Raw genomic sequence first — 21914 nt, 5'->3', positions numbered from 1 at the left:
ATATACAGCTAGAACTCAACAACAGTCTAAAAAAATGACAAAAATAAATAGCAATGAGTAAAAAAAATAAATAAAAATAGGCAGGATGTGTGCGGGCCGGACCAACAAGGATAAGACAGAGTTAGGACATGACATGGGTAGTAAGATTGGGACTAACTAACTAACTAACTAACCATATTGATAATTATATATCATTTAAACTCAACAATACATCCAAACCCTTTATAGCCTTGACTTTGACACTTTATAGTTTTATTTGTATTTCTAATTCTCCCCCATTTTTTTTTTTACTATTTATACAATTTCCTACAATTATTTATTATTGTTATGTTTCACTTGAAACTCTAGTACCACAATTTCCTTCGGGATAAATAAAGTCGTTCTTATTCTTAATTAGAGTAACGGGGGAAAATAAACGTTTATATCCCGATATGCTGCAGGCGGTGCATATAGACGGAGCTGCTGCATTTTCACAAAAATGTTTTTTTTTTTTTTTCGCCCTTTGCAGGAAACGTCTTCGTGGTGAGCCTGGCCTTCGCCGACCTGGTGGTTGCGTTCTATCCGTACCCTCTGGTGTTGTACGCCATCTTCCATGACGGCTGGGCGCTGGGTGAGACTCAGTGCAAGGTGAGTTGGATTTTTGTTTTTTTTTATTGATATACTGATATCCCAGAGCTCTGAGCACCGCTGCATATGGGATTAAATATGATGTAAAGGATAAAAGACTATTATTATATATGCTATTTGCATTACTTGTCCCTCCACGGGCTTTAAGGAATGAACCACATGCCGAAAATGAGGATTGATGGAAGAAGACAAAAATAAAGACAAAAATAAAAGAAAAAATCAATTTTGTAATTTAGGGTTTTCCGCTAGACTGAAGGAATCTATACAGAAGAAAACTGCCTTTTCGCGTAAACAAAATAATGTGTTTTTATCAGAGATTGAATTGTCCCGATAGACTTGAACACTATTTTAATCGAGAATTCAAGAAAATACCTATTTTCTACATACCGTCCTTCTACTACCATTAAATATGATGTAACAACAGATTATCTACATTCTAAATTCATATTAAACGAATGATAAATCATGAAATGATTAGAATGAACTTTGATTCAGAAATATATTAAGGGGAAAGTTTAAAAACTGCTAATCGTAATATGACAAGTTCTTCGTTTCGGACTCAAAAATATATTCATTAATTAGTTAGTTAAACACTTTCCGTGTATTTTTGTGCAAAACTAATAATTCACCGTCAAATTTAGTTTGGTGCTCATTTGATCACCCATTTTTTTCTCTTTTTTAATGGGAAAAAAATGAAAATCTGAAATAAGGAGTTACTTCAAGATATCGTTTTTTTCGTCCCCTCATGTGTTGAATTTTCTTTGCGGAAGGCATTTATTGATTCTGTGTCTCTGGTATATGTTACTAAATTAAACCAGCTAAACTGCAGGTAGTTATGTCATTCTAAATATTTCACTTGTAACTAAACAGAACATAATTACATCCACAAAAAAAGTCACCAAGTAGGATGAAAAAGATAACAATGCAAAATCTAATAGAAATATGTAAGTATTTCAACACATTTGAAATGAATGCAAAACCAATAAAAGGGTGATATTGCTCATCAAATGTTTGAAATAATAAAAAAAAAAAAAAAATGAACGTCTTTAAAAGCGTCAAATGATGAGTTTTTCGTCAGACTCTTTTGCATCGTCCCCACTTTTAATCCCGGAGGCCTCAGGATGTTCAGCAGACCTGCTGCAGGAGAACTAAACCTTCACCAGGGATGGAAAACCACAGAGAATCAGTGATGCAAGATGGTGCAAGAACATTAAGAGCTTCTTATACAAGTTGGACTTTAAAATAGACCGTAAAAGATACAGCGCCATGCATTAGAAATAAGAGAAATAGGATCTCCCTTTCGGAGCCTCATTAAAAGTCCTACGTTCTGCGTTAGCCGCACTTTCACATTGAGCTTTTTTCCCCTTCGAAGCGCGAAAAAAAAAAAAAAAAAAAAAATACAACCATAATAAAATCGATTTAAATGACACAATGAATGTGTTTCTGTGGATTCTAACAAATGTAAAACTGTTGAATTTGATTTTGTTTACATAGTTATTCAAGTTAGCACCCAAGCTAGCTCATTAGTTTAACTTGATTCGATTTAAATTTTAAATTTGAATTAAGCCGAGCAGAAAATACACTTGTTACCAGTCAGGCTAATTGTCTAATATTGATAAAACTTAAAGGGAATTATTTCATGTTTATTTACAAGTGACCATTTATCTGATCTGAACCTGCTGCCAAAAAAAAACAAGAATAACTAAAATACTATAAATATGATTTTATTTGTGTGGATTATGTAGATTTGCGTGGGTTCCTTAATCCTAAAGTTGCAAAAAAGGTTAAAAAGGTTAAAGATTTACAGCAGTTTAAATCCAGATCATATAGAGTTTGTCATTTTGGGAAGGGCTTTGAATTTTGATAAACATTGATGATAATATTTTTAAATCTAAGACATCAACTATCCTTTTCTCATGCAGAAATTGCAGTCAGCTCAATAAAACGATGGGAACGTTCGCTTTCGTTCTTTCTTTTTCGCACTTTAACAAAAAAAAAAAGGTAAATAGAGTTTCCGGAGAACTCTGGGGTCGACAATTTATGTCTTGAAATGTGAAATAAAAGGCTCTTAATGAACAGTTTGTGATGCTTCTCAAAAAAAAGGGCAAGATAGCAGACTAGCAGTTCTAACTATTGGCAGCCGTTGCGGAAAAACAGCGTTTCTTAGATTGGAGTCGGTCTTATTTTGCACGTTTCAGGGTGTAATTATCTTGTTAATTGTGCAATTTTGCCAGAAAAGTGTTAGAATGATAGATAGTTAGGTATGTGTGCAGATATTGACATTACATTACATTACATTGCATTTGGCAGACGCTTTTATCCAAAGCGACTTACAATAGAACCAAACTGACCAAACAAATTGACCAAACTTGTTAAATTCTTTCTCCTGCTGTTCATTCCCGAACGGGACGTAAACGTCGCGTTCATGTCAAATTCAGCATTGAAGTTTTGCCCAAATCAGCCAGAGAATAGAAAACAGCTTAAAAATGGATGTGTTTTACCAAGATTCTAAGTGAGACTGATTCCAGACACGAAATGTTTTATTTACCGCCCACATTTTATTTCAGACGTCTCCAAAATTTGAACCTATTGGATCTGTCATTTCTATAAATCAGCCCTCCGACATTTTTAGTTTCTGAACAAGAAATACCAGCTTTTAAACAATAAACGTGTTTTTAGATCGTCTTAGTCGGTTAATGGTACTCGATTTCTGTGTCTTACGGCGTCTGAGTGAATTGCAAACAACGAATTTCCCCTTCGGAGATCAATAAAGTTTATCTTCTCTTAAATCTTGTGACCTCCAGCTGACGGCTCAAAGATGTCTTGCTTGCAAATAAGTGCTTTTGTCGTAGCTGCTTGCGGGAAGTTGAAAATAATCCGACCGTGTCGATGTCACTTGTATCTAACGGACCCGTTGAAATAAATAAAGAGACGATAAAGTCCGTCAAAGTAGATAAAGTAGAATTATTTACATCAAGCATTTGTAGAGTGCAAAAATGATCCGCATCAGCTATATTTCACACCACAATTCTTTATTGTTGACAGTTGTTTGATTCCTTCTAAGAACTCCATAAAAGATCAACTCACCTTCATCGGCAGGGGTCGAGAATGACTGCTCAAAAAAGTAAAGGGAACATTTAAAAAACACATCCTAGATCTAAATGAATGAAATATTCTTACTTTGCTCTTTACACAGTTGAATGTGCTGACAACAAAATCACACCAAAATGATCAATGGAAATCAATTGTATCAACCCATGGAGGTCTGGATTAGGAATCACACTCCAAATTAAAGCGTAAAAACAAACTCCAGGCTGATCCAACTTTGATGTAATGGCCTTTAAAACAAGTCAAAATGAATCTGTGTTGCTTCCTGAGTGGACACTATGATTTCACACAAGTGTGACTGACTTGGAGTTACATTGTGTTGTTCAAGCGTTCCCTTTATTTTTTTCAGCATTATATTTCGACCGTTCATTTTTTTTTTTTTTAAATGTAATAGAACAAAAGGAAAAAGATAGAAATGAGTCTTCGCAAAAACGATACATCTCAAAATTCAAAGTGTTTATCGTCACAGACAGACATGACGAATAGAATTGCAAATGTAAACTGTATCGGTGGTAAAAAAAAAAAAAAATTGTTTTTTTTGGATGCTAAACCAGAGTTGTGTTTTCTCTCAGGTAAGTGGATTCCTGATGGGTTTGAGCGTCATCGGCTCCATCTTCAACATCACGGGCATCGCCATCAACCGCTACTGTTACATTTGCCACAGCTTCAGCTACGACAAGCTGTACAGCTTCCGCAACACGCTGCTGCTGGTGGCGCTTATCTGGCTCCTGACCGTCTTCGCCATCGTGCCCAATTTCTTTGTCGGGTCGCTGCAGTACGATCCGCGCGTCTACTCGTGCACGTTCGCACAGACGGTCAGCACGTCCTACACCATCACCGTGGTGGTCATCCACTTTTTCGTGCCCATCGCCGTGGTCACCTTCTGCTACTTGCGCATCTGGATCCTGGTCATTCAGGTCCGACGGAAGGTGAAATCGGAGGTTCGCCCTCGCATCAAGCCCAGCGACCTGAGGAACTTCGTCACCATGTTCGTGGTGTTCGTACTGTTCGCCATTTGTTGGGCGCCGCTCAACTTCATCGGGCTCGCTGTTGCCGTTAATCCTGAAGCGGTGGCGCCTCGGATCCCCGAGTGGCTCTTCGTGGTGAGCTACTTCATGGCTTACTTCAACAGTTGCCTTAACGCCATCATTTATGGCCTGCTGAACCAGAACTTTCGACGCGAGTACAAACGGATCATCATGTCCGTGTGGATGCCGCACCTCTTTTTCCAAGAGACTTCCAGAGGAGGCACCGAAGGCATGAAGAGCAAACCCTCGCCGGGACTCAACAACAACGAGCAAGTAAAAGGAGAAACTCTGTGAGATCGTTTCCTTGGAAATCCCTTCTTCTTCTTCTTCTTCTTCTTCTTCTTCTTCTTGTGTTCACTTGTGCGGTGCCATCGATCAAACATTTAATATTACCGTGCCAAAGCCTCAAACCAACACTGATCATCAAGATGCAGTGGCCGCCAGTGAGGGTGAGTGAGATTAAAAACGAGGAAAAAAAAAAAAAAGGATTGAAGAAAAAAAAAAAATGACTACATAACTGTGTTATCTATTCTTTTTAGAGTGCCATCGATTGAAGAAAAATGTAAGAAAAAAAAAAAAAAAGGCTCATCAATTTTGGTTCCCGCCGGTTTGAAATGTAAAGGTCCGGGATTCTCGAAAAAAGTAGTTAGTATATTTTTGATTTTTTTTTTTTCTATTTTTCCTACGCCGTGCTTTATGTCGCTCCGAGTTGGTCGAGTTAAGAACGACAGAAACGCAAAGATCCGCTCAACCGGAATTCGCTGCAGGGAACCAGTTCACATAAAGTAAGCCAGTTTGTCGCGTTCTTCCTTTTTTTTTTTTTTTTTTCTTATTCCGTCACGACCGGTTCAAAAATTTGCTCCCCTTTTTATCCAATTGTCAGTTCCAGATCCCCATGAAATGGCAAAGATTAACCCCAACGCAGGAATTGGTGTCATATGTGGATAAAATGGTCTTTTATTCAGAAAAAAATCTGTGTTGCTTCGCCGCCATCCTTATGTTTTATACCAAATTATGATCATTATTTCATATTTGTGAGAATCAGCTGTAGTTAGCAAAGTCATTACCTACTTTCGGTGCTGCAGTCGGCAAAGTCGATTTAATCCACTACAATCTATTTACTTTGTTCCCCAGCTTTTATTACAAACCTCTTCCAAAGAGGATCCTTTTACTCACAAAAGTATTAAACCCTCCGGTCACTTGCAGGAAGAGAAATCTACCAAACCCAAGTGTCATTGCCTGTATAGATCCATCTCTTATGGTTTTAATACATGGAGTAGGAATGCAATAAAATAATAGAAACATCACAAACTATAAGGCATTTGCAAAAAAAAAAAAAAAAAAGACAAAAATTGCAGGAGCGTTATTAAAAATGACGCCGGATGTGCACTCGGGTGCTTCGGTACGTCGCGCGTACAGCATCATTAGATGATGGATGAAGCGCTCGGGTCTGCAGCCGTTAGAAAGAGGTAAAATTAAGAGGTAAGAATAACTTTATTTATCCCGAAGGAAATTGTTGTGCCAGAGTTTCAAGTAAATAATAAATAATAGTAGGAAATTGTAGAAACAGTATAAAAAAGGGGGGGAGAATAAGAAATGCAAATAAAACTATAAAGTGTCAAAGTAACAAGTCAAGGCTATAAAGTGTCTGAAGTACAAAGATAAATACATTTAATAAGAGTAGGTTTAGTTTTACCACCAAATTATTCTGGACAAAGGAGAGAGTGAGAACTCTTTTGCGACAAATACACCCGGGGACTGTTTGAAGTCAATTTTAAATTAAAATAACCACATTTGGGATGATCTAGTGAGTAGATCACTTACGTAACATCAGTAATATTCATTTCTTCATTTATTAGAATGCTGACAAAAAAAGTAAGCTACAATTTGAGTGGAACCCCAAAGATTGTGCCAAGTATATTCATACCAAAACACCGATAAAAAACTCGGAACCGTAGTATTTTCATATTTTGTGGGCCGAAACTAACCCACTCTTGGAAAAGTAATGTACTTTTGCAGAAAACACATATAAAATTCAACTTTTCTAGTACCTTGTCTGAGGGTCATTTCAATAAGAGAACCTCCTCAAGTTAGTAAAGAAGATGGTCTTTGCAGAAGGTCCAGGACTGCGTCGGAGAATAAGAAAGGGACTCAACTTCTAAGTGAATAAGATAAAATGGCTATATTACATCGGGAGTTGCGGCTTGCAACTTCCCCCAAAGGAGGCTGGATGCCGATACATCATTTTTTTTTTTTTTTTCATCTTTTAATCATGTTCTGTGTGTAGAACTTGCTGACCCGTGCATTTTTTAACTTTCTTTCTGACTTGGAAGTGGAGGGCAATCCCCCCCCCCCTTTCTTTAATAAAAGTTTGTTGTTTTTTTTTTAGTTATCAATATAAAGTAGATGATGAATCATAATTTCTATAGAATAATGACACTATTTGTGTATATTTTACTTCTTCTTTTAGACTTCCTTTGACTATGCAATGCTGTTGAGAAGGCTGAAGTTTTACTAAATAATTCTAATAAATGCACGTCACTTTAGGACAGCTTCTTAGGTATATCTCAGTCAGTGTTTTTTACTTTTAAAGTACTACTCTTATATCTCATAAGTACATAAGGTCGAAACATATTGCTTACTGCCTTTTTTTTTTTTTTTTTTTTTTTTTTTTCCAAAACAACACTGCATATAAATTGATACTGGAAACCTAAATTCACTTGCTTTAGTGGTGGGAAAAAAATAAACACTTCCAACACAAATATTGAACATTTTCCACGCTGCTCGTCCTCGCCGAGTGAATTATGTTTCCAAAAAGGACTATTTGGAATAAGAAAGAAGTTAAGGGTTCAGCCGGGGGGGGGGGGGAACTCGACCTTTACACTTCAATTGCGGTGATTTTTTTATTTTCTTAAACATCATTGATGTCTTAATATACAGCTTGTTATCGGTATGAAATACAAAATGAAGGAGTTTTAAATAATTAAGCCTTAATTGATGAGCCCTGAGCATATATTGTAACTTATTCTGTATAATGGTCTTATTTACACCTCAGGGTGCCTGTACTATGTAGGCAATATGCTTTTGACAGTGAAGGCACCAAAACAAACAAACAAAAGCGAAAAGAAAAAAGAAAAAAAACAATCCAAAAAGTAAAAAAAGCGGGTGGGGAGGGAGTTTTTGTCTTTTTACAAAAGAGACAGCAGCTTCATTTATCTTCCTGGATTTAAGTACTGTCTTAGTAATGTACAACTGTGCTTAGTGTTTCGGGGCACCAAATGTTTTTAAAAGTATCCTGTATTATAGTAATTATTGTAGCTTTCATTTTTACCAGCAAAATGATCCAATTTCTGTCTCATATATTTTTATGACATCCCTGAGTAAATGCACTACAGCATAACAGATGTATTTCACTTTGTTAGTGGACGATGCCTCAAATTTGTAATGATAATTTCCATTGTTTGTCAAAGGTGCCTAATTTGTTGTTCATCGCCTCAAATTAAAGATTTTACCAAAAGAAAATATAGAAATGAAATAGAAAAAAAAAAAAAAAAATAAGAGTTGACAAAAAAAAAAAAAAAAAAAAAAAATAGAAAAGGCTATGTTGGGGGGGTGACAGGTGTGTTATTAAGTCCCTCATCAGCTAAAAGACAGTTGTGTGGTGTCTTCAGACTGGACGGGAAGCAAATGTTAGACGTGCACAAATATATCTGTGCACGTAAAAAGGTACCAGATTTTAGACTCCAAGTCACGACAACACTTTCTCACTGGAGTTTGTGTCACAAAGTATGGCGGAGCATTTTATTTCCAAGTAAACATCATGCATTATTTTATGATTTATGTTTTTTTTTTTGGGTTTGTTTACTTTTTTCTTCTTTTTTTTTTGGAAACAAAGAATATAACAGATTAAATTTGGGTTAGTTTAAGTGCAGTTTTGGTTTTGAGTGATTAATAAAGTTAATATCACTTGTGTGATACCAAATGAAAATACATTCAGATGTTGATCAGAAGTTAAAACATCATTTTAAAAGCATGAACTCCCAGTTGCGTTGACGGAAAATATAATGCTACTTAGGGAGCGATTCAAGCTAAAGGAAAACATTAATCACAACTTATTTCGGACAGAAGAGAGAGGTGAGGGTAATATGTTATCTATTCGGTTTGATTTTACAAAATGTGCCTCAGTAACACCTGGATGAGGAAAGTAAGGCCTTATTTAGCCATTAATGTCAAAATTTAGAAAACTTTCATTGCATTCATCGGCTACAGTTTGGAAAGAAATTGGGAACGGGGTGTTTAATAAAATTAATCTTTGTTTCACGTTGGTTGACCAATAGGTTTTGCCTTGGGTTGCATTCTACACGGGACATCAGAACCTACAACGTCACTTGAACACAAGTTTAAGGTTTAGTAAATGTCAAGGTTATTGTTCCACTTACGAAACCCGATGGTGACATTTGAAGAGGACGTCACCTGCAGCCTCACCTGGGCTCGCTCATATTTAGCAACAGCGACCAGCAAAGACACACTTGGCATTTGTTTAGGAGGCTCGGAGGCTCAAAGTACACGCAGCACAGAGGAAAAAAAAAAAAAAAAAAAAAAGTTTAATGTTATACTTTCAAATGATGTCATACAAAAGAAGCCTGTTGAAGTCCTGAAAAAAAATTCTGAAAAGCAAAGTCAAATTAGGAAAAAAAAAGAAAACATTATGGCCTTAACACTAATCCTTATTATTTTTATAAAGACGTGAAATAATATTCATTTGTTATTCCAAAATTTTTTTTTTCCATGCTTTTTAAAAGAAGCGGCAGAATACATTATTCCATCTTTTGTACTACTCTTTACAAGGAAAAAGCATGTGATTTTATTCATTTTTTTTTCATCTTTTCTTTTTATTTATTGTGTATATTTTACCCACCAGCCATTGCATAAGTGACATTTTTTGCAATATGTTGTGTTGTGGTCAGTCACAAAAAGTTTAACTCCCGGCTCAAGCGTCACAACTTGTACAAACTCCAGTGAGACGGTGAATGTGGACATTTGAAGAAAAGCATCATTTTTTTTGTCAAATATCCTTTAAGTAACATATGCATCGACGTGCAAACACAAAAATGTGTTGTGCAGCATCTTTATGAGACTAACTCAACACTGCGATTGGTTCACATGACTTTTTCCTCACGAGTTAACCTCTGATGACGGTCTGTCCTGCTTAGAAACAAAAGAAAATTATTTTTAAACGGGTGCTATGGGGTCAGAGAAATCCATAAACATGGATTTTCGGAGTTTCTTCTGACTCTAAAAGCAGCGAACCTACGATATTCAGAACAGGCTGTGCTTGGTGCCTTTCCAGACCCGTCTGGACCGGTTCTGCTCCAGGCCGGAGCTAAAACTTCGCCCAAATCGCAAAGCTGGTTTCCATTATTCGACCGTTTTTTGTGCAGCGGAACCTCGACGGACAACTTTGAAGATTTGTAAAGGAAGCAATGTTCCGGGTTTCTCATCACCGGGATCGAATAAAAAGAAACAGCGGTTAAGTTCGGTAATTAATACTCACCGTGCAGGAAATGGCGATAAGGAAAAGCTTAAAAGTCCAGCGAGTCGTCTTCGATTTAACTCGGACAGAATCGATGCAACTTTTTATACAATCGACGAAGTAAAATTAAAACCGGTTCTTTATGCGTCCGTTAATGAAGTCAGCCTTACGAGAAAAATAAAAGGGTAAAGCACAAAGTGTCGGCTGAACAAGTCTTCCAAAAGACACGGGCGCTCCCGTCCTTGCGAATGAGCAGAAGAGCTCCGGGTGCACGGAGGAAAGTTAAGAACTCTCCATTTACATATTAACCTCCATAAAAGGGGGGGAAAAATTGGTGAAAATCCAAAAAGCGTCCCAAGAGGTCTTTCCACCGAGCCTTAAAATTCAAATCGGAGCTCGATCGGCCTGAACGAGTCAAGGCTCAAGTCAAGAATGGGCTCTTTTTGTCTTTCGCTTGAGCGGAAAATAGTCGAGTCGTCTATTTTAGCTTTTATAATGAATAAAAATTAGGGATCACGCGTGCATATCGGCGTTCCCTGACCACATGCCTAAATATGTATGCATATCAAGAGGGAAGGGGAGAAAAAAAAAAAAAATCACGAATTCACTCCACATCCAACCGGGTTTTGGCGCGATTTAAAACTTTTCTCTAGGAAATTTGTAAAATCAGCATGCAACAGCATCGTTGACGGCGGTCGGACCGGGTCTGGTTTGAAGCCTCGCTTCATCAATAATAGAAAATGGAAACCAACTCTGCTATTTATCTGCTCGCCGAGGCCCGGAGGCCTTACATCGGTAGTAAACAAGAATTTTATTGGATAAACATTGCTTTCCTAAAAAGCCCCAAAAAAAAAAAAATCAAGGTTTCTGAAAACGATTTCCCCTGCAGAAACGCCTCGCTGCCATCTGCAAGCATTTGATTATTTGACATTTCTCTGGGAGTTTTTATTTATTTTTTTTGTATGTTTGGAAAATCTGCATTTCTGTGAAATGGACTCAACACACAAGAGAGCGTAAAATTCAAGCCGCTTGGATTGTAATAAGTCATTAATGCAATTCTTTTTGTTCGGTTTCTTCACTTTGAGGGAAGTTGAACAAAAATTGCAGAATAGATCTAAGACAGGAATTTAAAGGGATTTTTTTTTACTTTTTTTTTTTACCCTGCCGCTCCATCCAGTCTGAACACACCCTCTGTCAGACAAACCCCAGCTCTATGTATTCCCGTTTTTAATTTACTTTCTAGAAACGTTTATCTTAGTAAACTTATACAGTCAAGACAGACAATTCCTGAAGGTATATAAAAGCACAATTATCTATGAAGCCCGGGCAACAGTGTACTTATGCAGTTTACAAGTTGAAATCTTAGTAAAATTCAAATCTTAGTAACGAAGAAACTCTACTCTCCTCTATGCATTTCATACTTCATATGACCAGAATACACGACAGCTAACGAAGCTCATTCAATACCTGTGAATAATGCTACTGTTTTTAACCAACCTATCTTAGTAAAAACCATGTGAATCAGCTGAGTCTTGCTGTATTTCACGCTGGCAAAGAATGTGCATGTTTTTTAACCAATGTACTTTTCACTTTTGTTATTTTACTTTACGCCAGTGTGTAATGTTTTAACTGCTTTTTTTTTTTTTTTTTTTTTTTTTTTCGGGGGGGAGGGGTTACATTAAATGACTGGCTTGTGGTGTAAAATGAAAATGGCTGCTGAAAACAACTGTGAAAATGGCTGCTGAATAGATAGAGGTAATATGGATGTCAAAAAAAAAAAAAAAAAAAAAAGATATATAAGTAAACACTGACAGAAAACGTGTCAGTCTTATATGCAACGGTGGAGAGGTAATAATAATAAAAAAAATAAAAATAAAAAAAACTGTTTTAAAGAAGAATGAAGCAATTTCAAAGCAAAGAAACTTCTTCTGGATTAAATATTATAAGTATAATCACTTCAATAATTTCAACAATAAACCATTTGCAACTAATCCCGACACCTCGTGTTTCTTTATGTTTTATTAATGTAAGCTCAGTGTTTCTGGTGTATTTGATTTTAATAAGCCTTCTGTCAGTATTTGAATATAATGTTCAAATGTAGGTTTACATGCATGTAAAATAACCCGAAAATGACATTTGTTGTGTTTTTTGATATTGAAATGAGCTGCTTTAGGCTGCAACAAACCTCGGCACAAGTCGAAAAGGATCATAAGGAGGTTTAATAATAACCAATATTTGCTACTTTGCGGTTTTGTGCAACTAAATGATCCGTTTCGGTGAAGTTTAAGCAATATTTTTTGCAAGTTCTGGGCCACACAACTCCTCTGTTTGGCTCCGGCAGTAATATGACGTTTTTAATCTTGGCTCAAACTACGACTTTTGTGTCATATTTGCTCTTGGGAGTGTGTTTTGACAGTCCGATTGTATATTCTCGGAACAAACCCGAAAAGCGCTCCTGAATGCACGTGAGCGTCAGCAGAGGACCGGCATCCATTACAATGAGGATATCTTTTGACGTGCACACAGAATTTACAAGCACACACTGAGAAAGTGGACTTATGACAACCGATAGAGAAGATTTAGAGGCAAACAACTTCCAGTATCTGATCTGAGCTCCCTGTAGAAAAGATGCATTTTTAAAACTGTTTATTTGTCACCTTGCATACGGACCCCGAATGTAAATGATCCTGAGATTTTTATTTCAGCAAGGTTTCGCTCTGTTTGCAAAATAAAAAATGGAGGAAATGTCTTCCAGTAACAAAACGTAATTCAGAAAATCCACATTTTAAAAGCTGTTTTCCTGTCATCTTGCACACAACCTGATAAACAATCACGATACGTGTTGATGATGACATATATCATGGAACCAGCCCAGATTTTTACACCTGAAGGATCTGAGTCTGTCAAAATTGAAATTTTAAACCCTTTAAACATAAAATGCTGTATATTGATGTGTTGACATATTTCGCCATCCCTCACTTTCTCGCAACCCATCAACAGTCCACCAATGTTTACAGACCATCTGCAAGACCTTCGGAGCAAACGGAGGCCGAAGTGACGGGCCGTTCACGAATGCTATTAAAAAGATTGATCTTCGAGTTTGTGATATTGTGGGAATCCTGAGAATCCCAACCAGAGGAGCGACGTGCACGCTGACGGCTGGTAAGGAAAGACTCCAACTGGATGGGGATATCCACCGGAACTGATCATCCGGCGGTGGGCGGATTGTAAGTAAAAGGTCAAAAAAAGGAAAAAAAAAACATAAAGATGTATCCCAAATATTCATTATATACACTGCATTGGGGGGTTTACTTTAATATTATGATACTAACACAAAGTGTTCTTAATATATCAGTGGGATCTATAGATTTGATAACCCTAATAAATGGTGATACTCCCATTTGGGAATATTAAATAAGGAACTGATCAAACTAATGTAGGAAACTAAATCTAAGTTCAAGTGTTGTCAATTAATATTGTGCTTCCATCATGCAGAACTCTGCCTGCTTTTACCGATCACGATAAATGAACGGATCAGCTTTTGAAAAAACATTTGTTGCCAAACTAAGAGAAACTGTGAGGAGAAAATGGTCACGCATTATATCTGAGAAATGAATTTTCACCTATTTTCAATAGATTCAACTTATTTTCATGCAGTCATATTTATTTATGAATATATCTACTATACACTACATGGCCAAAAGTGTTGACTCACCTGGCAGATGAACTGCAGTGACGTCCTGTTCCTGATCCTTAGGGTCCAAAATAGCTGTTAAAGGTTGACATCAGCTGGTCATATTTACATTTACAACAAGAACCAAATACCTGATTGCATTTATATTTGGTAAGCGGTAGGTTGATAAATGGGGAAAAAAAAAACAAAAAAAACAATGTGGGGTTTTAAGTTGCTTATTACCGTAACAATCCTAAATCTAGCATCGTATGACTATAAACAAGATGATATACATTATAATGTACACTATATGGCCAAAAGTGTTCACTCACCTGCCTGGACTGGCAGATGAACTGCAGTGACGTCCAGTTCCTGATCCTTAGGGTTCAATAGAACGTGGGTCCACCCTTTGCAGCGAGAACATCTTCAGCTCTTCTGGGAAGGCTGTCCACAAGCTTCACCAGGGTGTTGATGGCAACTTCTGAGCGTTCTTCCAGAAGAACGTTCGAGATGTTGGACAAGAAGGCCTGGCTCTCAGTCTCCTCTCTCATTCTTCCCAAAGGTGTTGTATGGGGTTGAGGTCAGCAGACTCTGTCCTCCATGTCCTCATGGATCTTGTTTTGTCCACTGGTGGACAGTCATGTTGGAAAAAGAAGACGCCAACTCCAAACTGTTCCTACAAAGTTGGCAGCATGGAATTGTCCAACAGGTCTTGGTTTGCTGAAGCTTTCGGAGCTCCTTTCCCTGGAGCTAAGGGTCCAAGCCCAGCTCCTGGAGAACAACCAACCTTCACACTCGGCACAATGCAGTCAGACAAGAAGGGTTCTCCTGGCGACCGACAAACCCAGACTCGTTCATCAGATCGCCAGATGAAGAGAAGATCGGTCACTCCAGACAAGGAGTCTCCACTGCTCTAGAGTCCGGTGTCTTCATGCTTTGCACCGCTGCATCCCACGCTTTGCTTTTCACCTTGGATGCAGCTGCTCGGCCGTAGAAACCCAGTCTATGAAGCTCTCGGTTCTTCTGCTCATCTGAAATTTGGAGGTCTTGGCCGAACACTTGGTGTCTGAATTGCTGCAAGGACATTTCACAACTGGATTTGTCGCACAGGTGGCTTCTGAGAGCAAACCATTGTGTCACAAATGTCTGCAAAAACAGTCTGCATGCCTTGGTGCTTGATTTGATGCACCTGTGGAAGCCATTGGAACACCTGAGTCCCATTATTTGGATGGGCGAGACAATACTTTTGGCCATATAGTGTATGTCAACAAATATGACATGTAAACAAACAAAATTGATATATACTGCTCAAAAAAATAAAGGGAACACTTGAACAACACAATGTCACTCCAAGTCAATCCCACTTGTGTGAAATCATAGTGTCCACTCAGGAAGCAACGCAGATTCATTTTGACTTGTTTTAAGGACATTACATCAAAGTTGGATCAGCCTGGAGTTTGTTTTTACACTTTAATTTTGAGTGTGATTCCTAATCCGGACCTCCATGGGTTGATACTATTGATTTCCATCGATCATTTTTGTGTGATTTTGTTGTCAGCACATTCAACTGTGTAAAGAGCAAAGCATTTCATAAGAATATTTCATTCATTTAGATCTAGGATGTGTGTTTTAAGTGTTCCCTTTATTTTTTTGAGCAGTGTATATATAAGGAAGTGACATAGGCAAGTACATATGTTTACATTACAACCGTATTTGATGCATGACTTTAAATGCTATTTTCCAAAGCGATACCCAATGAGCGAGATCCGCCTGAGCCGAGGAGAAACGTCATCACAAACTCGGACGGTGGGATTTAACGTCAAGGTCGTGATATCACTGCTGTACTGCCATCCTGAAATCGCAAACCGTTAAAGCGAACAACGAGATAAGAACCAAAGTATTACATTTTTTTCAGTCATTTTCACGAGGAAAAATGTACTTTAAAATTAACATGACAGACAAATAAAACTAAATCCAAATACACAACAGGGATTTCATACGTGCACATCGCAGTCAAAAAAAAAAAGTGTATCATAACATGGCGTAAGCGTGGATTTAACACTTTGTTCACCTTCCATCTTCCTGGTGTTATTATGTGAATGGTTGCCTGGTCCTGTGGGCGCCGCCTGGGGCAGGATGGGAGATTAATGCATACAAATCGGCTGCATTATTCCAGCTGGGGGGTTGCTGTCATCCTGGTGGAGGAGTCAGATAACTGCTGACAGGAGCTGCAACGATTACGGGCATGAAGAGACGGCTGAATATTGATTCCCCCCCGAAACCGACGTGCCTCCACTCACGGACGTCTGTACAGTAAAAAATTAGGACGGCAGGATTACCTCATAAATGTGTTGCAGACCACAGGGTGAACAATGAAAATGAATATGATGTTCATGTCAGTTTGTATATTCGTATCGTGCCAGGAATTATAGGAACAGAATTCTTAGCTATTTTTTTTTTTTTTTTTTTTGTTGAAAGCAAGTACGTTTTGCTGTTGGAATTTGTAAAACACTGGTTTTAATACATACTGTTCCCTCCTGGATTTTCAGTGATTTTTCCCTATTTTGGAAATTGTTTCCTCAAGATTTTTAAGCTATTTATTGCAAAGTTGAGAAGAGCATTTTTTTTGCCATTATTGTGTGATATCAGGATACTTGAACTCCTTAACTTCAGACAGTATCTTCATTCCAACCTCTGACATGGAGTTGCTTGCTGGCATCCCAACATATTCACAGCACCTGCCGGAGGTCAAATAGTGAAGAGGCTAAAAGGAACAATCGGCCGCAAAGGGCACAGATGTAATCCTGAGGTCTAAATACAGGATACCGTCCTCTCTGGGCCTGGACTTCCCGTCCGTGGATCACATCTGTGATGAGGGGCAAACCTTGTAGACCAGATGGCTCATAACATGACCCAAAACTCCACACTCTAAGAATATTCTACAAAGACCACACCATGGGATGTGGTCATACAACTTCTCCAAGGCAGGACCCTTGTCCGGGAGATGTGCTTGTTCTGTGTTTTGTCCAATGTGAACTGGATTTTCTTTATTCCTCCTGCATCAAAGGATCAGCCAGAGTCTGCTTTCTTGCACTGCGGTACGCATTTTCAATAGGAGGCCAGCAAGCGCTATGTACACTCATATTCCAATGCCCCTTTTTTAAAAATGGGGACTACAGGCTCCGGTCTGCCATTCCCCAGGCACTGTTCCCAACTTCCAGTGAGATGCCAAAAAGGCAAACCAGTCCAGACAGCCTCAGAATGGCTTGGACCCTTAGCAGCTCCAGATGTATCTTATTCACACCTTCTGCTGCTAAATATTCTCTCGACTTCACCAGCGGTATCGACAAAGGCGCACAGGAATCCGCTACTTCTTACTCCTTCATGAAGGACATACGAGTTTGGTTCCAGAGTTCCTTGAGTTCCTTGAGCAGCTCCAGATGTATCTTATTCACACCTGCTGCTGCTAAATATTCTCTCGACTTCACCAGCAGTATCGACAAAGGCGCACAGGAATCCGCTACTTCTTACTCCTTCTTGAAGGACATACGAGTTTGGTTCCAGAGTTCCTTGAGTTCCTTGAGCAGCTCCAGATGTATCTTATTCACACCTGCTGCTGCTAAATATTCTCTCGACTTCACCAGCGGTATCGACAAAGGTGCACAAGAATCTGTTACTTCTTCCTCCTTCATGAAGGACATACGAGTTTGGTTCCAGAGTTCCTTGAGGCGCTCTTTACACAGTGCAGTAATGTCCCCACTTGAGGTCAAAAGGTGTCTTCTCATACTGCAAACAGCTTTCGCCAAGCCCTACTTCCCTGTCCTGAATTCTCGTTTTTTTTCTTTAAACCACTCCAGGTTGACTTAAAGTCCCTCTCCACGGCCTCTCAAAACCTCTCCCCCACCTGGATATTTTGTTAATGTGACCACCGAAGCTGCAGATGGTGGGCCTCTCATTCACTGCAGAAAACTCCATCCCACTGGCATTTGGCCCAAAGCCTTTCACCTTGAGCAATTCTAGAAGAGGAGAGCTTAACCACTGCCAAGGAACACGGTTCCAGAGTCGAGGTAATGCAAGTACAAGGGACTTACTGAACATTCCTGGTTCGATTTCTGGCTCCTGCAAGCCTATCAAAGTGTTGCTGAGCAAGACATTGAATGCCTTACTGCTCCCCTGGTGATGCTAAGTGGCTGCCAAGTGTTCATGGTTCGTCCATGATGGGTTACATGCAGAGGAATTTCCCTCATGGGAAATTCAGGAGATGAAGAAAGTAAAATAAAATGAAGGTGGAGCTGCTCCACATCTCACACTCGCTGTGATGCTTTGTCCTCCAGAGAGGTAACATCCCAAGGACGAGTCTGGCACACTGGAGGGTGCGACAAAAGTTTCAGATATTGGGACAAACAAAATCCGATGCCACATTAAGGTGATGATACAAGTGTGCGAAGAGATGTAAAATCTGTTATTGTTCCATCCTTGGTTGATAAATTTATTCCAGATTTGTATCTATATGGGAGAGGACATATTAGATTCAAAGGTTTCGTAAAGCATCTCACAGGTAAAACTGTGTGCGGGCAGGAATGTTTGCTCTTTCAAATAAACATTCATTTCCACAGAAAGAAAACAATCTTAACAGTAAGAGAACAGTAACACTGTGGAACAGTTTTTCTTTTCTTTTTACACATGTGAACATTATTCATGTGTAGTTTTTAACACCCTTTGAAGGGTAATTTATTTAAATTTACATCGTTTGTTTTTGATCAGGATGTCTCAGTCGAGTCAGATGACGGTGCTTTGAGGACATCAAGTGGACAAAGATGGTCTTACAACCAGACAATTTCACCCCACTGTTGTGTGAAAATATTGTATGAGTGAAAAGGCACTAAATTGAATTAATCATGTTGCAATTGCATTTCCATAAAAAGACAACCAGTGCATCCTACAATTAATAAATGCACTGATAACTTTAGGAAGACTTCATGGGTGCAGAAATTTGTGACACAATTTACAAAGGTAAGTTTGGTCGATCAAAAAATTGTTATTTCAACAACCTTTCCGATCATAAAAAAATTAGATTTATAGTTCTTTATAGCTACATAGCTATAGCTAAAAGAGCCACAATATATCATTCGATATCTTTAATATAACAGTTGAATTATTCACTTTATCACGAGAATGCAGCCTCAGGGGAGCGCAGGCCAGTGTCTCTCTGAGCCGGTCCAAAGCTCAGATAAAAGCAGAGGGTTTTGTCAGGAAGGGCATCCGGCAGGATTAGGCTACCTTGGGTCAAAGAAGGAGAGAGTAGAGAGAGAAGAGGAGCGGCGATAGTCTGGGACTGAGAGTTGGGAATTAAAGATTGGGACGATGACAGGAAAAGGAGGAGTTGGTCGACATGATGCAGAGAAGGAAGGTAGATATACTGTGTGTCCAGGAGACCAGGTGGATAGGTAGTAAGGCTAGAAGCTTAGGAGCAGGTTTTAAGTTGTACTATCATGGTACTGACAAGACGAGAAATGGAGTAGGAGTTATTTTGAAGGAGGAGTTTGTTAGGAATGTTCTGGAGGTCATAAAAATGACAGCTAGACTTAGGAGTCTGAAACTGGAAATAGAAGGCGTGATGCTCAATGTTGTTAATGGCTATGACCCATAGGTGGGACGTGAGTTAGAGGAGAAGGAAAAGTTGTGGAATGAGTTAGGTGAAGTGATGCGGAATATCCCCAGAGAGTGGTCATTAGTGCAGATAATAGAGGGGATGAAGAAGTGATGGGCAGGTTTGGCATACAGGACAGGAACACAGAGGGACAGAGGGTGGTAGATTTTGCAAAAAGGATGGAAATGGCTGTAATGAACACTTTTTTCCTGAAAAGAGGGACATGGGGTAACTTGTAAGAGAGGAGGTAGGACCACACAGGTAGACTACATCTTGTATAGACAAGGTGATCTGAAAGAGATCAATGAGGAGAACAGACAGGAATACAGGGAGATACAGCGTGACATGGCAATAGAAGTAGCAAAGGCAAAACAAAGGGCGTACGATGACTTGTATGCTCGGTTGGACAGTGAGGAGGGAAAGAATGATCTATCCAGGTTGGCAAAACAGAGAAGTAGAGATGGAAAGGATGTACAGCAGGGCTAGGTGATAGAGGATAGAGAGGGAAATGTATTGACAGATGCTAGAAGAGTGAGAAGATGGAAATAGTACTTTGAAGAGCTGATGAATGTGGAAAATGAAAGAGAGAAGGGGAGAAGAGGTGACTTTTGTAGACAACAAAGTAGCAGAGATTAGTAAAAGTTAAGTGAGAAAGGCATCGAAGAGGATGAAGAGTGGAAAGGCAGTTGGTCCTGATATTCCTGTGGAGGTGTGGAAGTGTCTAGGAGAGGTAGCGGTAAAGTATCTGGCTAGATTATGCAACAGGATCCTCAAGAGTGAGTAGATGCCTGAGAAATGGAGAAGTGAGATGTTGCTCATTTTTAAGAATAAGGGGATGTGCAGAACTGCTGAAACTATAGAGGAATAAAGGTGATGAGCCATACAAAGAGAACAGAAGTCAGCATTTGTGAGCAGCAGCATGGCTTCATACCTGGAAAGACTGCTACAGATGCAGTATTTACTTTGACCATGCTAAGCGAGAAATGCAGAGAAGGCCAGAGGGAGCTGCATTGCGCCTTTGTAGACCTAGAAAAAGCATATGAGTGCGTGCTGAGAGGAGCTCTGGTATTCTATGAGGAAGTCTAGAGTGGCGGAGGAGTATGTTAGACTGGTGCAGGACATGTATGCTAGCTATGAGGCAGTGGTACGGTGTACTGTAGGTGTAACAGAGAAGTTGAAGGTGGGGGTGGGACTCCATCAGGGATCAGCTCTGAGCCCCTTCTTGTTTGCAGTGGTGATGGACAGGCTGGTAGTTGAGGTTAGACAGAAATCTCCATGGACCATGATGTTTGCAGATGAATTCCAATCTGTAGTGCGAGCAAGGAACAGGTTGAGGAAAATCTGGAGAGGTGGGGGTATGAGCTGGAAAGGAGAAGAACGAAGGTTAGTCGCAGCAAGACAGAGTATGTGTGCGTGAATGAGAGGAACCCGGGTGGAACGGTGAGGCTACAGGGAGTGGAGATCAAGAAATTGGAGGATTTCAAGTACTTAGGGTCAACGGTCCAGAGCAATGGAGAGTGTGTAAAAGTGGTAAAGAAACAAGTTCAAACAGGTTGGAATGAATGGAGAAAAGTGTCAAGACTACTATGAGATAGAAGACTATCAGCCACAATCAAAGGAAAGGAAAGGTGTACAAGTCAGTGGTGAGACCAGTGATGCTGTATGCTTGAGAAACTGTGGCAATGACGAAAAGACAGAAGGTCACAGAGATGAAGATGTTGAGGTTCTCTTTGGGAGTGACCAGGATGGATAGTAACAGGAATGAGTCCATCAGAGGGACGGCACATGTTAGATGTTCTGGAGAGAAGGCCTGAGATGGTTGGGTCATGGACAGAGTGAACATATCAGGAGGTGGATGCTGGAATCTGAGGTTTAGAGGAACACCAAAGATTTATGGACGTAGTGAGAGAGGATATGAAGTTAGTTGATGAGAGAGGATACAGAGAATAGGGTTTGATGAAGAAGGGTGTTTCGCAGTGGCGACCTCTGAAGGGAAAAGCTGAAAGAAGACGTCACTTCATCAAATTAGAAGATACCATTTCAACGTCACCCTCAGTAGACCTTATTCAAGTTATACACTCTGAATGTCTAAAGTTTTTCAGCAAATTAATTATTACATTTAACCAATACCATATATTACGTTCCATTATTTACAATAACTACTTAGTCATCCATCCATTTATAAAAAAATGGATATAAATGGGTATAAATACCCCAGAAAAATTTTACAATTTGATATATGTGATTTCACTCATAAAATAAAGTCCTATTTTGAGAAATACGTTGCTGCCAGTA

General features: G+C 39.1%; 1 protein-coding gene across 1 annotated transcript in view; it reads left to right on the top strand.

Annotated features, from left to right (window-relative positions):
- Positions 1 to 5248, top strand: part of mtnr1ba (melatonin receptor type 1Ba) — a 74308-nt gene extending 69060 nt beyond the window's left edge. The window contains exons 2-3 of the mRNA XM_086141294.1: positions 509 to 627; positions 4308 to 5248. Coding sequence (XP_085997420.1) covers positions 509 to 627; positions 4308 to 5057 — 869 coding nt within the window. The 3' untranslated portion in view covers positions 5058 to 5248. The remainder of the gene's footprint in view (positions 1 to 508; positions 628 to 4307) is intronic.
- The last annotated feature ends 16666 nt before the right edge of the window (positions 5249 to 21914 follow it).

The sequence above is a fragment of the Fistularia commersonii genome, chromosome 3 (genome assembly GCF_037954325.1).
Source record: "Fistularia commersonii isolate RoL2024-O1a breed Wild chromosome 3, RoL_Fcom_v1.0, whole genome shotgun sequence".
In the NCBI taxonomy this organism is placed as follows: domain Eukaryota; kingdom Metazoa; phylum Chordata; class Actinopteri; order Syngnathiformes; family Fistulariidae; genus Fistularia; species Fistularia commersonii.
The sequence above is the reverse complement of the archived record's forward strand: the minus strand, read 5'-3'. Positions and strand labels throughout refer to the sequence as shown.